This window comes from Molothrus aeneus, chromosome 2, assembly GCF_037042795.1.
Source record: "Molothrus aeneus isolate 106 chromosome 2, BPBGC_Maene_1.0, whole genome shotgun sequence".
Classification (NCBI taxonomy): Eukaryota; Metazoa; Chordata; class Aves; order Passeriformes; family Icteridae; genus Molothrus; species Molothrus aeneus.
Window position 1 is genome coordinate 40,092,862 of NC_089647.1, and position 16,595 is coordinate 40,109,456.

At 36.3% G+C, this 16,595-nt stretch overlaps 1 protein-coding gene across 1 annotated transcript in view; it reads right to left on the minus strand.

Moving 5' to 3' along the window:
* Positions 1-1,193: 1,193 nt before the first annotated feature.
* The window catches only part of TRPC6 (transient receptor potential cation channel subfamily C member 6), a 79,378-nt gene continuing 63,976 nt past the window's right edge, over positions 1,194-16,595 (minus strand). The window contains exons 7-12 of the mRNA XM_066570623.1: positions 15,961-16,225; positions 14,943-15,138; positions 13,536-13,739; positions 7,560-7,643; positions 5,073-5,148; positions 1,194-4,299 (exon numbers count right to left, since the gene is read on the minus strand). Coding sequence (XP_066426720.1) covers positions 4,148-4,299; positions 5,073-5,148; positions 7,560-7,643; positions 13,536-13,739; positions 14,943-15,138; positions 15,961-16,225 — 977 coding nt within the window. The 3' untranslated portion in view covers positions 1,194-4,147. The remainder of the gene's footprint in view (positions 4,300-5,072; positions 5,149-7,559; positions 7,644-13,535; positions 13,740-14,942; positions 15,139-15,960; positions 16,226-16,595) is intronic.

The window sequence follows — 16,595 nt, forward strand, 5'->3', positions numbered from 1 at the left end:
TTGGCAGCAAGAATTTAGTTGCCATATGCTCTGTAACAGAGTTTTTCTCACGTTTGTGATAGATTTGCTTAATGGGTGGTTTTGTTTATGCTGACCCACAGCAACACTAATGAAGAAGGAAAAATGAAAATATTGGTACAGAGCAAAGAAGAAGCCAACTCATCCATCATCCCTGGGGAATGGGATGGATTCTTGGGATGGCAAGTTAGATCCTGCCCCTTGCAGTGACTGTCCCCATCAGTTCAAGTCCTTCCAATGAGATGATCATTTGTGATGGTTCATTGGCCTTGCAGCGTTCATGAGCTGAGTGCTGATTTCTGACAAGCTGAGACTTCTCACACTTCAACAGCAATGTTGCCAACAGCTAGAGTGGCTTCTTCAGAGTAACAGGAGATAAATGGTCACTTCTACCATGACTTACCTGGAATACTTGTCTACCTTATGACACAAAATCATGCCTTTAATGATTTCTATCCATTGAACACAAAGAAACACTAGACAAGCTCAGTTGCTTGTCTTCATGGCCTTCATCTAAAATCAGATGAATCTGTAGATGCCACTTCTAAAACCAGCAGCTTTCATTGGCTTGGCCTGTCAGTGCTCTAAAATATGGTGTAATGCAGCAGAGTTTTACCTGGAATGTCAGAACTTTAATTTGAAATCCCACAGCTTTTTCTCAGCATCTGTCACTGTAAATCTTGGGTACCTTAGGCTTGTATTGCATGATTGGTCTCTAATAAAATATCCATTCCTCCATGACGTATAAAGCTTTCTCTCAATATTTAGATGTGATTCTGTTTCATCCGGAATAGTGTGAGAACACCTTGCACAGACATTGATTTGGGGATTTTCTTACTTCATTGCCTTCTCCTCAGAAGTTCTTAAGTCCTTCCATACCTTTTAGTGAAATACATTTGGGTGAAACAGAAAGGAGATTCTCTACGGGACGATGAAATCTACTCACCATATTTCACAATTCAAGTTTAAGAAATACTCAGGGGAAAAAATGTATATAAAGACAATACTTCATAGCAGGTCTGGTTTAGATGTGGAAGCTGCTGCTACAGAAACAGAATTGCTGAACTCAAGTAATTAACAAGATTTAAAGACACAATTAAGTAGGTAGCAAGACAAGACTATCTTGTTATCCTAATAATTTACAAACAAATATGGAAATACTTTCTGATCAAATTATTGTTTTATTAGAAACCAAAAGGAGAACTATGTAAGGTGAAAATTATGTTACTGCAGATGTTCTGAACCATCCAGCATCAGGCACAGTCACAGGTGACAAAATACTTGGCCTTGAGTCTAATTAAGTATGAAAATACTTCTTTGAAATGTTTTATTTTAATATTAGTGTTGTTAGGAAATCCAAGTTTTTTACCGTATCAGTCTTCCAAGCAGGAGCAGCCAAATTTCCAAAGTGAAATACCAAAATGTTCATACAATGGATCACAAAGGCATTTTTAGTTTGGTACATTTAATTTTTTTTTAATCAGCATAATATATTTGGCATTGTGCTCATTTAAAATACTACATTGCTTGTCACACTACATTTGGCAATAGACCTCTTCAAATATATTTAACAAATTGTTCCATGAGTAATAACTACATATAAAATATCTTCAATGATTAAAAAAATCCGTATGTATTTTCTTCATGAAATACAATATATACATTATGATCTTATAGTTTTAAGGTACATCAAATTTTGGGTTTAAACAAATTCACAGTGTACATTTTACCTCTGTAATAAAAATCTTCACTTTAAAAGTGCCTGGATCTCAAACTGTCTATATGCATTTCCTCTCTCTGGGTTTATGGAGAGTGAGGGTTTACCATCAATGAGCACTACAGTAGATCCAAATTGTGTATTACAATGACCAAAAATTAAGACTTCTGATTACTGAAAGTGAACACTGGCTGTCTGTGTTACCTCTGATCCTGACCAACAGATTTTCTGAAGAGTTTCTCTCAGATGGAAGATGTGCTTTGAGCAGCATGGCCTCTAACACAGCCCTTTGGTGGAGCTGAATGAACTGCCCACTGTTTCAGAAAACCAGGTCCAAAATACTCAGGTGGAACTTCAATTCAGAGGCCAGTCCTGGCCAAGAGAGATGGCCAGGAACTATCCAGGAGCCAAAATGCAGTGAAAGTTACCATCACACTGCCTTCCAGCCTAAGGTCACACCAGTTGCCTGTGCTCCACTACCTTTGAATCCTCACTTTCCTCCTTCTCCCTCAGATGAAGAAGCCTTAGAAGTTTCTAAACCCTGAGTTCATTGCACCTGAAGCCCACATGTTGCTCCCTATACTCCATTCGTGGCTAAACTTTCGTGCCAAGCTCTTCCTTCAAAGCATGACAAACACTCACAGGGCAAACTGACCTCAGTCCCCTACCTCCACCTGTCTCCAAGTGATTTCAAAACCCATTCTAATATGTCTTTTTTTCCCTGAAAATACACACTGATTCCATCAATATTTTTTTAAAAATAACTATCAATAAAAATCCAGCTGGAAACTAATCTAGACCCAATAAAAATAATCTCCAGCCTGAAAGGGAAAGGCAGAAACATTCTAATACATTCCACAGTAAATAAGTTTCACAAAGCTAATTTTAAAGCAATTACTGACAAGCCTTTTTAAGTCTTGTTTCCTACAAGTCTTTTACAGGTGTTTTATATACCTGGATGACATGTTATAATTTTTCACAGCCCTTTCACTAATCTCAAAAAAAGCTTAAAGAGAAGCAGAGGTGCCCAATGTAATATATGTTTATAACACCTCCAGAATTAGTGACTGTCCAAAGAGAGAAACACAAATTACTATATTAACCAAGGGAAAAATTATGGAATTGAATTTATGCTGTTTCTATCTGGAAAGACAGAAACCATCTGACTGTCCTGCGTGGACATTGTTACACAACAAACAGCCAAACAGAGCATGGGATAGCTCATCTGCAGTTTAACAGAAAGAGACTTTTAACTATTGCAGTGGGCAGGGTGAAAATGTTGGAGCTTTCTTTACCACATGGAGTGAAGATTCTTCATTAAAAGAGTCCTAAAGAATACAGCACAAGAGCTGAGCTGTCACCAGTGGAAAAAAGGATGAGGGATGCAAATCCAGAGAAGATAAGATTTCATTGTTTTGCAACAAGATTGTTTTGTTTGCTGTCTATGTCTGCAGAAAATTTAATCATTTAAACAGGATTAACATAGAGAAACATGGTCCCCCATGCATGACATTCCCAGAATTCAAAGAGAGGTTTGGACCTAACACTTTAGTATCTTCCACCTCAAATAAAAATGTTGCATTCAAACCCGTAACCTGCAGTTTGGGAGGTTCAGTTCAAGACATAAAAGCTGGAGAACTTAGTAATTCTGAAACAGATTGGAACATCAAGGGTTAATTATTTTGGGTTAAAGAAGGTTTTCTTCCAGCCTCCCAGACTCAGAAATAGCTTTTCAATAAACTTGGTGAAAAATATTTCTTTCTTAATGCACTAACTCCCACTGGAACCTAGGTATCTCAAAGGATAGCCCAGTGCTGACAGGGATCAGCAGGGGAAAATACAACACAGTGCTCTGAGTGTCCTGGTATTTACCTCTACATGGAACATTCATAGGTTTATTTTAATATCCTACATATTCTTAAGAAAGAGAGTTAGCTTTTTTTTTTCTTTTCTTGCTAGTTGGGAATGCTGGAAAAATTAAATAGCTTTTGATACATGTATATATATATAAAAGCCTGGATTTTTCTCTTTTGCTTCACTAAAATATATGTAAGAATGGTTACAAAGGGAAATTTGCAAAAAATAAACAGTTAACATAGGAAAATTTTGATCTATGCTTTTAATCTTTCGTGACTGAGCTCATCAAGAATTCCACTGGAATTCTAGACAGTAAATTGAGTACTTAAACTATCTCAGATCAATTATTCTTCAGCAGGTAAAGAATAAATATCTTTACTGAAGTGGTATGGTCTCCCTACTGTAGACCTAGAGAATTTGCCACTGTGTTCTTTCAATAAAGCATTGGAATGATTTAATTTCTGAATCTTTTTTAGAAATGTGAGCTAGGCTTGAGGAAAACAGAAATATGGCTTTAAGGGAATTGTTAACATTCTGTTGCATATCTTATTTTGGTTATCTCTTGCTTTCTTCTTCCTTAGAGTCAAGTGACAGTTTTTCCCCAAGTTTCCTTATAAGTTCTGCCAGATCTTCAGAATTCTGAGATTTTTCCTCAAGGAGTTCATACCGGAGACTTGAGATGTCCTGTTTAATTTCCTTCAATTCACCTGTAACAGATTTTAAAGGACCACAATATTAACAAAAGAAAAAAACAACATACCCAAATATCTCACAATTATGGTTTTTTCCTGTATTTTTTTGTTGAAACAGAAGAAGTAGATATTCTGCTGCCCATTGGTGAATCATAGGATATTCTGAGTTGGAAGGGACCCACAATGACCATTGAGTCCAGCTTTAAGTGAATGGTCCACACGGGGATTAAACCCAAAATCTTGTTATTAGCACCATGCTTTGACCAGATGAGCTAACCTCAGTGGAATGGTGTCTTGGGGATAGAAATAGGAAGATGTAGTTCAGGAATCAAACAAATCTGAAGGCAAAAGTGTGAGAGAACATGAGTTCACAAAACTCACATGATCTATTCGATGGAAGATGCTGTTCTGCTGTAAGAGATATCACAGAATCACAGTCACAGAATCATTTAGGTTGGAAAATACCTCTAAAATCACTGAATCCAGTGATTAACCCATCACTGCCCAGACCATCAGATCTTTAAAGAACCACCATATCTTGAAGGACCCTTCCAAACCAAACTATTCTATGATTCTATTATTACTACATGTAGCAACACATTTTAACACTTGTCAGATAAGGGACAGTTTCTGATGGGAGAGGAGAGACATAAATCCCACCTCTTCAACAGCAGGTTAACTTTACCTCTTGCACTTGTAAAGATGTGAAGGGGATTAAATATTTTGGAAATATATAATCACTTTAGTTTGATTCTCTGATGAAACATACAATTCATCAACATACTCACCTTCATTGACTTCATCACTTTCCTTATCGATCTGAGCTTTCAACACATATCTTTTAATAAGACGCTTCATTATTTTCTGCAGAGAAGAAACAAAGAAAGGAAAAAGAAGTTTTCTTAGTTGGACTAGTATTGTTATAACATTTCAAAGTAAGAGCTCTTGTCCTGATTTCAGCTGGGACAGAGTTCATTTTCCTTTTAGTAGCTTGTACAGTGTGAGTTTGGGTTAGTATGAGAATAGTGTTGATAACACACTGGTGTTTTAGTTGTTGCTGAGCAGTGATTACCCAAAGGCAAGGACTCTTCAATGCCTCATGCTCTGTTGCTGATCAGGGGCACAGGAAGCTGGGAGGGAGAATGGTTGGGACAGCTGAACCAAGCTGGCCAGAGGAATATTTCATACCATAGAGTATCAAGCTCAGTATAGAAACTGGGGGGGGCTTGGCCTTGAGGGGTGATCACTGCTCCTCTATCTCTCCTTTTCATTACTACTGCTACTACCACTACGATTACTTTTTTTTTTTCTTTATTTAAATGAGTGAAGCACCATAATCTCAACTCACAAGCTTTACCTTTTATGATTCTCCTCCTCATCCCATGAACTTGGAAGCGGGCAGTGTGGGGCCAGTGAGTAAGCAACTGTGTGGTACTTAGCTGACAGATGGGTTAAATTATGACACCTCTATTACCTTCTGTTGCATTCAGATACTTCAGTGTAGAACTTGACAAATTAAAGAAATTTAATGTAAAAATCTCTGCTTTCATCTATAGGTGATATTTAACCTTTATGATTCTGCATATATATATATATATACTTGAAAGTTAGAGAACTAAAGACAATCTTATGAATGTTATAATTCGTAACCTTTAACCTGCTACTGGAGGCTGTAAGAGCTATTAATACAGTTGCATCTTTGATCTCCAAGTAGATGAAGCCATCTGGCCTTTATTGCTACTCAAAGATGATAATGACCCTGCTTAGCATTGCTAGTTGCTAAATCCTTTTGTTGTTAGTTTATTTGATCTTATTTTGATATATTTGGTAAGTTATGTTTTCCCAGTTTAGGGCTTGCTTAGAGAAAATGGGATCCAAAATTCTAAGTCATTTAAGTGTCTCATCTGGGACTCATCTAACCAAAGACAGATACTTTCTAAGGTAAAAATACGTATTATTTCCTTCTATGGATAAAATGAGCAAACCTGAGAGCACAGCTCATCTGAGACAACTAAAAGTGATCGAATAGCTTATACCATGAGAATGACCAACCTCTCTGTTAATAATAAGGGGAATCTAGGCCAGCAAATTTATTGTAAATTTTACCTTTCTAGGAAAAAAATGAATTCTGGCCCTGACTATCCCAACAGTTCAAATTACTTAAAAAAGAACAAGGTATCCAAGTACATTTTAGGATATGTATTTCTGCCTTTGGGTTTAATATTTTCATAGGGTGTAGTCCATGACAACATAATACTTTTTCTTTTCCATTTTAAGATAGAAAACATTCATAGATTTATATGTCTGCTTTTGTCTCCACAATGATAGAGCTGGTCAGAGCTGGTTTTGAGGTGAGTCATGCCAGATTAGTGGTCCCAGGCCATCACCGTGATCACGCTTGCAAGGTCAGCAGCTGTACTGTTTATTATAATGATCCAAGAATCTTTCAAATACAAAGCCACACTACATGTTTACGGCGTAGATTTTTAATCTTACTATCTATCCCTGCATCATAATGAAATTGGCTGTGAAAAAGTGAGGGAGGTTTGGAACAGACTCCTGTAGACGCTGCATAACATAAAAGTGGAGCGGCGGTAGCCTGCCCAAGGGAAAATCTCTCTTGTGATCAATCAAGTATGCTCATTTTCTGTACCTTTTTTCATTCAGATTGTCTTCTCATATTACCCAGGCAGCTTTTGCTTCTTCCTTTCCACCCACTTTGTAGTATTACAAGAAGGAAAGAAGCAGTCTCTGGACCAGAATAGCTGGGATTTATGAGGACTGTGCTGGGTCTTTTTATACTTAACTGCACAAAGGCTCATTGCAGTTGTTTAGGAGGGAAAGGAAAACCAGACTGCATTGATAGGATAAAGGCTGACAGATACTTGCAGTGCTTGAGGCATTTGTATGTAGAGATGTGCCACAATAAGCTGATCTGCTTCAGCAAATGGAATGGAAAGATTTGGGCTTTATTTTTGGATTTCTCAGTTCACATTGTGCAGTTGAGGACTCAACTCTAAAATTAAGAACATTTTTCTAAAGCACATAAATAAATTGCACTATAAGGGTGCCATTTAAGAAACAAAGAGGAGTGAAAAACACCCTCAAATTGTACTGCAAATACCTAAACCATTTCATTTATTTCTGAAATATACAAGGTCTGTGCATTTATCCTTGACTCATGTTACTTAGCATAAATTCAAAACTGTCCTCATGCCATCAGTCTGCCAGTTCTACTACTTCTTGATTTTATTTAAAAATAAACTGGTTTTTACCTGGTATTGTCTTGGAGGATTGTTTAAACTGTTCAAGTGAATTTCATCTGAGCTTCTTATACTCGATTGCTTCCTTTGATCAAGCTAAAACAGAAACATTATTTATAGTACAAAATAAATAGAAGATCAACATGTATATTTCATGTATATATCCTATGACAGAAAACCTAAGGCATCACAAAATGGTGAACTGGGACTCAAGCTGAATGACTGGGCTGCAGTAAAAGTGAACAGAAACTGCAAAACCAAATGGTATTACTTTAGATAAAGAGTGGGGCCAGTTCAACAAATAGCAGTGCAAGAAATATAAGTCATGGTGGATCTGGATGAGCAATAAGTGGGACTGCCACTAAAAATTCAGTTCCCTGAAATTATACATGGTCCAACCAAATTTTTACTCTTCCAAAGGATGGGGCCATCAGAGCAGTGTCTCAAATCCCGTGGGATGTTTTGTACTTCCATTGAACCCCTCTATGTTATGCCCTAATATATCGAGCATCTACTGATAAGCAGACTGGGGCAGTTCGAAGCCTGTTAAATACCTGTGGGATATGCTGGGATACAATTTGTTGACAAAAATGGGGCAGGATTTGATGCTTACACAGCTGTACACCGGGAATAATTTAAATACTATTAGATTTTGTTCAGCATTCCATAGAATCACAGAATTGTTTGTGTTGGAAGGGACATCTAAAAACAGGTAGTGCAATGCCCCTGCCATTGGCAGGGACACCTTCGATTAGATCAGGCTTGTATTTCGATACAAAAATTGATTAAATTTGATACAAAAAAGATTAAATCTATTGGTAAAACATATGCATTAGTGATCAATATAAAGTGTACACTGAATTTGGGAATTTTTGGTTCTTCAGAAAGATTCACAAATCTATTTGTCCATACTTTTTTTAAAAAAACATTATTTATCTATGTAGTCTATGTTTACTTGACTAAGCAAAAGTAATGATAAAAGATAAATAATGTAAAACATATAAAACAATATTTCTCTTATATATTAATCTACATGTGGACAGGCATGTATAAAAAGGGCAAGTTACTATTTTTTCATGCTTGAATAAAGCTACTTCAGATATTCTGAATATATCTTAAAAAGTATAATCTTATCAAAATGTTTTAACTTAAACTAGGAATCTGATTTATAATAAAAAATAATGACTAGTGAGTTTACACAATCACTACATAATTGCTATGTTTTTCAGGATTTTAGAACTAATCACACTTCTTGGGCCTCATCTACAATACTGGGTTAAAAGAGAAAAACAATCTTCCTGCTATTTCAGTTCCTGGATTTCTCATGCACCATTTTTTGAAAAAGTGTAAGATCACGCTTCCTCTGCAGCAGCAGAGGGAAGTTGCCTTGGGTATTTACTATGTATTTTATTACATATTTTAAAAGCAAAGTGTCATGCTGGTTACCAGTTTCAAATTTATGTTACATTTTTTCACCTCAAAAGTTAATCTACTGCTCAATTACAATTTGATTTTCACTTGAAATAGCAAAATTGGTAATATGTGGTGACATGAGTTATGACACTGCAAAGTTGTAAAACCAGGCACACTGTAATGCCTCCAGCACAGTTTTTAAGATAATAATTTACTTTTAATTAGCCACCTTGAAAGTTGGCAGGTAAATCAGAAGTGTGAAACTTTAGATCTTATGTGTACCACTAACAGGACACAAGATCCACTGTAAATTGCTGAATGACCACTTGGTGGCAGAGACTGCCAAGATTTCATTATCACATTTAACATTTTTAAACTCTCTTTAAGCTCTCTTTGAGCTTCCTGCCTATGGCTTTTTTCTTTCTCCAAAATTAGTACTAGAGTGAATTTAACCTGTCACATTGGTGACTGACCTAGAATCCGTATTTTTAAGTTACCATTTATTGAATATGAGTAACCAGAGAGGAAATGATGTAAATTAAATAAAACAATGATATAAATCCCAACCAAAATAAGTCTTCTTCTAGAGTGGGGGGTGAAATATGAAATGCAGGATATATGGATCATTGTTCTTTGAAAACATCTTCATCTTTACACTTGCCTCTCATTTCATTATTCTCTTGTATTACTTAAAATTCAATTCAATCAGAATAGTAATAAAATTGTTATAGCTGGTTTCTTCAGCACTTTATTAATGTCTTAAATCAGAAGCTGCTGTCAACTCGCAATTCCAAAAAATTGTACTTTCTTGGATCAAAAAGGAGGGTTCCCAGAAAGTGACTCAGTTTGTGCTCCTATAAGCAGACGTCACTCATGAAAATTTCAGAAATACTGTTTTACACTAGGAAAGTTAAAGTTAACATATTTTTCTTGTTTGAGTGAGGGCTTAAAGCTACTTCAATAAATAACTGTCCCTTACTTCTTTTCTGAAGGGCCATGTTTAATGAACAAAATTTAAATATATTATCTCTCACTGCTGATTTTTAGATGAACATGTTCTGTGACACTTGAGCCATAAATTTTCTCAATCCCAAGGCAATTTTAAAATTTAGAACATTAGTCAAAGTAGGCTTTTTAAAAAAAACTCTCCTTTTCCTTCATTTCTTTTTTCCTTTTTATTGGTTTGAGTTTCTCACTCGATATTTAAAATGCCAATTCTAGCCTGAAAAAAGGAATCTATGGATTTTAATCAACAGCCTGAAAGAAAACATCTTCACAGTCTTTAGTACTGCATTTAGATATGTCTCAGGAAATTAATTTCTGGTGTGCTATACTTTGAACACAGCTATGTAAATTACTTGCTTAGCACTGACAGCATCTGGCTTCGTTTTCTGCTAGCAATGATCAGGGCAGAGCTGGAACTAGGAGTAGCATTTCCTTCCTTCCCACCCTAATTCTTGTCTTCCCACTCACTCTGAAGCTGCTGCAGCTTTTGCAGAGAGAAGATGCAGGCTCTGCCCAGCACAGGCTGGGTCAGAACCAGTGAAACTCCAGTGTGTGTTAACACTACTGGGCACTGCAGTGCAATGTCTTCCACCAGTAAACTTTCACTGTCCTCCCGGGTAGGACTCACACCAGAGCAACCTTCAATCTTCCTAGGCACAGTCTGGCAACTGGAATGGCTTAGGGACAAGAGGTTTCCTACTTTGTGAGGGAAGCTACCTGAATAGGGGCAAGCCATTCCTGAATTGGCCTCAATACCCAGATAAGCTACCCATGTTATACTAGCACAAACACAGCCATCAAGTCTTGGGTCTGGTCTTGCCAAATCTTTCCGTATCTTTCCACAGCTCATTTTATTTATACTATAAATATACATGCACAGGTAGCTCCTTGCTCAGCAGTCATAGCAGCATCAACCCACTCCGCACTAAGTGAAATAAAAGTCAAAATCCCAAAAGCCTGAGAGTGCCCTTGAGAAGATGCCATGACAGCCTCAACAATAATGAATCGTCAATAGTGGATCAAAAGGTAACACAAAACCACTTAAGCTACTTCTTGGAATTGCACAGGATGGCAATAGCTCATAGATTCAGATAAATTCAGCATGTAAAAGCCCAAAAGGTAAGTGAAAATGCAATCATCTACCACTATCTGCTGAAAAACCTGAGAAATTAATAAATACAACTCAGACATTTTATGTTTTTCAATGTATTTTTTTTTTTAATTTGATTTGCATTTTTATAGCTGCTTTGGCGGCAGAGTATGCACATTTCATTTAGGATTAGTTATACTAAAATCTGAACTGAGTGTAAAAGCATTAATATTTGAAGACTTAAAATTAATTCAAGGCTAGGAAAAAATCTGATAAACAATGTTTGCATTCCTACAGCTCTCTTTCAGAGGGACTGCTGTAAAAGCTGAGAAATCTGCTACTGTTTTATGTAGAACTGGTTAGTATTACACTATGCACCTTTCTAGAAAGATGCTAGAAAACATGAATTGCTATGTTTGAATGGAGTGATAAAAATACATCTTCTTTCCTTAGTCTGTATAAATGGGACTTATAAGAATACCTGTTTTATGGGAACATAAATTTCATGCTAAAAAGTCATTAACACAAGCTTATAACCTACTTATGTGCTTTTCAAATTCACAGAGTAAGTGAATTAGAAAAGAAGCATTTGATGTTTTTAACCACCACTCAATTTTAAGTTTATATGCATCTCCTCAATTGCGCAATATTTTAGTGATGACTTTATCACTCACAAAGGTTTTAAAATCAGGTTGCATCACGCAGCTTGAAGAAAAGTTTTGCAAATGTCAGATTCATTAAAAACCTGAGCAAATGCATGTGTCATACCTGTTAGGTCCTAAATACATTAGGATTAGATTTTCCAAATAAAATGAAGTGAGATCTGTGAAACACTAGAAAAATTACTGGTAACAGAGATGAGACACTTGAACTTAATAGCAATTTTGACTTAGATAACAGTGTTTGTAATACAATACCTACATTTGTTTTCATAAACTGTATAAACTTGCTCAGAGGCACAGGATTTTTCCCTAAAAGTCCATTTTTTCTTTCTAGGATTGTGAGCATTTTTTCCTCTTTTACTCTTCAACTAATAAGTGTGAAAAATGTGCTGGTCACACTGGTGACAGAGAACTGACAGATGCATGTAAATTCTTTACTGGTCCCCAGACTAAGGACTAAGGACTCTTAACAACAAATTCAAGAACTCTTAACCTTGAATAGGCCTCTGCTCAGACCACAGCCCATTTTAACAAAGATTCTTCCATACTTAAATTTCCATTGAAGAAAATTTTGTTTTTCCACCATGACAATTTTTTTTTTTTTCCTGTATGTTAGCATATGCTCACCTTTCTACTCACTACATCTGATCAGCTGCCTTGGATAACTCTTCTTCCCTAAAATGTTACAAAAGTGCTAGAATAGTGCCAGGCTTTACATTTCCAATGCCACCTAACATTCCATGTTTTTCTCAAGCAATTGAAATGATCTATACCAAGATAGTGCAGGAAAAATACACCTGCTACAAACTAAGCAAGTCCAATGCATCAACTCAAGTGCTTTTTACTGAAGCTGTGTAAGTAAAACAGGTAACAAAATATTTTACAGTAACAGCAAAGGGCATTTTCAGTGGAAGCAGAGACAGGGTGCCAAGGGGGGACTTTGGAGACTGCCCAGGCATGTGAGGGTGGCATTAGGAAAGACAAAGATTGCCTTAAGCTGACATTTGCAAGAGCAGTAAGAAATATTGCTACAACAGCAACGTAAGGCAGCACAAGGAAAATGCAGGCCTATTGGCAATGGAGAAAGGGATTTAAGTGACAGCTGGATGAAGGTAAGAATGAGGGACTTGATGCTTTTTTTGCCTCCGGTTTCATCAACAGTTTCTCAGACCTCTGTGCTCAGTGAAGGAATTCGAGGAGACAGGAAGAACTTGAACCAGGCAGTCCAGAGTGCTACATCCACAGGCGCATCTGAGAGAACAGATGCACCCCTTGTAAATATGCTATCATCTCTGAAAGACCATGGGTACTGGGAGAGGTCCCCAAAAGCTGGAGAACAGCAAATGTCAGATCCATCTTCAAAAAAGGTAAAAATTATGATTCGAGCAGCCCTGGGCCACTCAGCCTCCCTTCAGTAACTGGCAAAATAACGCAATGAAAAATGAAACTTCTTGGATCACATTCAAGAACAGATGGTGACTGGAAAAAGCAGGTGTGTATTTATGAAAAGTAAAATCTGTCTGACCATCTAGATGGTATTCTGAGATAAAGTGACTTGCAGATAAGGGGAAAGCAGGAGATGTCATTGGACCTGAACTTCAACAGGGATTGTAATTACTCTATTCTATTCTATTCTATTCTATTCTATTCTATTCTATTCTATTCTATTCTATTCTGCTCTCCCATATTAGTGACTGATTCAGTATGAATTAAGTATGTTGGGAAATTAATGAATAAAGCAGGGCAATAATAAAAATAAAGTTAAAATTGGCTTTATCTTCTAAAATAAGCAGTCAGTATATACAAGAAAAAAATTACCTTATTCATCTCTGCATCTTCCTGAAAGCTTTTCTTTTGGCACAAAAATGGTTTAGAAATACATTTTTTGATTCTAATTAGGAGATACAGCAAAGATTTTGGGCTTGGCACTAAGTTGAAGGGTACTGGAAGAGTTCTCCCTTCTTCAAAGTAAGAAAACCAAAGTTTAGCCCTTGCAAATTTCCATTCTACATCAGCATCATCCTGTAAAACAGAAACACAGCTGTTAAGACACGGTTAATACCACTCTGACTATTGAAGCTGCTCTAGCTAAACTTCATGTGTGTTTTAAGTGTAATTGGCTGAAGTAAATCTCAAACAGATCAAGATTTATGAAAACCAAAATTTCAGTGAATGGAACTGTTCTTCTTAATCCATTTAAAATAATGCAATTGCAGAAGAACAGAATGGATTTAATTTAAATGTTGTTTATTCCAGAGTAAGTGCTAATAGTCTGTGATACAGGACCACAATGACAGACTCTCTTACTAGTCTGTAGAGTCTATTACTTTAAACATGAACTTAAAAAAGATGAGGTGATTCTTACCTAATTCCTTCAATTTTCTGAAATATATGATTAAACTAGATATATTATCATCACCATGGTTTATGTTTATCATTTATGATCACCAAAACACTCACTTTATTTCCCCCTGTAAAGTTTAGGAGGGTTTTCTACAGAAAGGACTGACGTCAGTTCAAGGTCATGACTCAATATTGCTGTACCTGTTTTTAGAGTCTGTTTTGTCCAGTCACTGTATTTTTAATGCTCCAAAGCTGATAGATTTGCCCTGTGGCCTCCCAGTCCAGAAGACTGTGAACATCCCTAGAGAATGTGTTGCTCTTGCTCTAGCTTGACAATGCTACAGGCCGCAGTCAGAGCCCAGAATGTGGGACCAAAGTGGAGTCAAACCCGAGTTTGATGCTTTGGCAAGAGCAACCCCTAGGAAAGTCTGGGATGGCCCAGCTCCTGAACATCTGCTTACTTTTTTCCTAACCAGTGATAATGATTTAGCCTTCTGTTTTCCATGGAATGCAAACGGTCATGCTGGATTTCAGTGAGTAATTACAAATGAGGCAAATGAAAGATTCACAAGAAATTACAAATGAGGCAAATGAAAGATTCACAAAGTAACACCATGTAGCCCATACTCTTCAGGAATATAACACAATTCACCAGTAGTTTCTTATTCCAGTCTGGTTCTTACTATTGCAAGCACATGCAGCCAAGTAATTGACAGGTATTTTATAATAAAAATGAACAGTGGCATTAATATTTTCTTCTAAAACTTTCCAAAAGCTTATGTGGTACTTGTCTTGATGTCAACAAGAAAATTTTCCAGGAGCCAGAGACAATCAGTTGCAACAGTAAATAGGGTGATATTTCATCATAAATGGACTTTTTACCTCAATTTCCTGGAATGAACTGTTGATCATCGCGATAAGCATGTTCAGTAAGACGATGACCATGGTAACATTATAGACTCCATAGAGGACATAACCAATATTTTCAATAAATTTGTGTTTATAATTGATAACAACTGATTTAACTTCTGAGAGTCCAAATATAGCCCAGAACAATGTTTTGAAGCTTTCTTCAACACTAAAAGGAGAAATTGGACACATGCATATGTTATTGAAGAAAAGCTGTATATTCTTATTGTAGAAATTGCCAGTTATCAATTTTATACAGTGTACAAATATTTCCATTATCATAATGTTTAACTCCACCTCTGTACATAAAATAGATTGTCTAATTTCACGGCTGTTTCATAACACAAAATTCCTAACAAAACTAACTATAAAACCATCTGATTCAGATCAGATGGTTTTAGGATTCGTATATACATCCTCAAAAGAATATTACAATGATTCACTTGTTAACTGCTTTAATCTATATACTTCAAGCTTGCTGTTAACATGAAAAAAAATTTTAAAAAAATTTTAAAATAATTAACCTGTAAATACTTTATTTGAATTGCACTATTAGTTCACTGACTGGGAATTATTTCACCATTAATATGACAAATATTTCAAAACTATGAAGAAGACAGGATATCTGACGGCAAATCATCAATTTTTTAAAAAATTGGTCTTATGGACCATAATCTTCCAGCTGAGTTTTTACTGTTCCACAATTCCAGGGTAAAGTCATGGTGTAGAAATAGTGATTTTTTTTTCAGGTTAGTTAATTTAAATGCATGTATTTCCTCCTGATCAGTTTATAAATAAACATAAGTCCAAACCTCTGAGGTACTTTTTCCTGTTTATCTCCATCTGTTTGAAGATTTATTTTCTCTTGCTTTGATAAAGAGATCTCAGCTCCCCACATCCAAAAATACAGTAGCATTGCAAAGAACATTTAGTATTTTTACTGAGTTATTGTCAAGAAAATAAAGGTTACAATTTAATCAGTTGTACTTACGTTGTGAAAGCTTCATTTTGTTTTGCCCCCAGATAGTAGGAATAGAGATTAAACATGCCTATCATGAAAGCCACAAACACCATGATAAATATCACCATAAACTTGAAGATGTCTTTCACGGTTCTGCCAAGTGATATCTGCAGTGGCCCAAAGCTTTCATTAGCTGGTAAGATGTAGGCTATCCGTGAGAAACTTAACACCACTGCAATCGCATACAGCCCTTCAGAAATGATCTGAGGATCAGACGGATCCCAGTTTATTCTGGCTGGAAAAAAGACGAGAATTCCTGTCAGTAAAACATGTGCTTATCTATGGGAGGCATTTTTGGACCACCTGCTGCCAGTGCTCTGCCTAATGTAGCCCAGGATACCACTGGCCTTCTTTGCTGCACAGGCTCCTGTTCAACCTGGTGTCCATCAAGTTATCTTTGCTACCCTATGAAGAAACCTGGCATTAAATACTCACTATTAATACCATCCATACACAGATGCTCTTCAAATAGACTTCCGTGTACATGCATACATGAAAAACATGCCTCAACTAGTTGCTTTTAGGACTTATGTGAAATTTATAACTTTCAAGTAAAATTTTTAAGACTACAATTTTATGTGTTTCAGAATATATATGTTTTAATT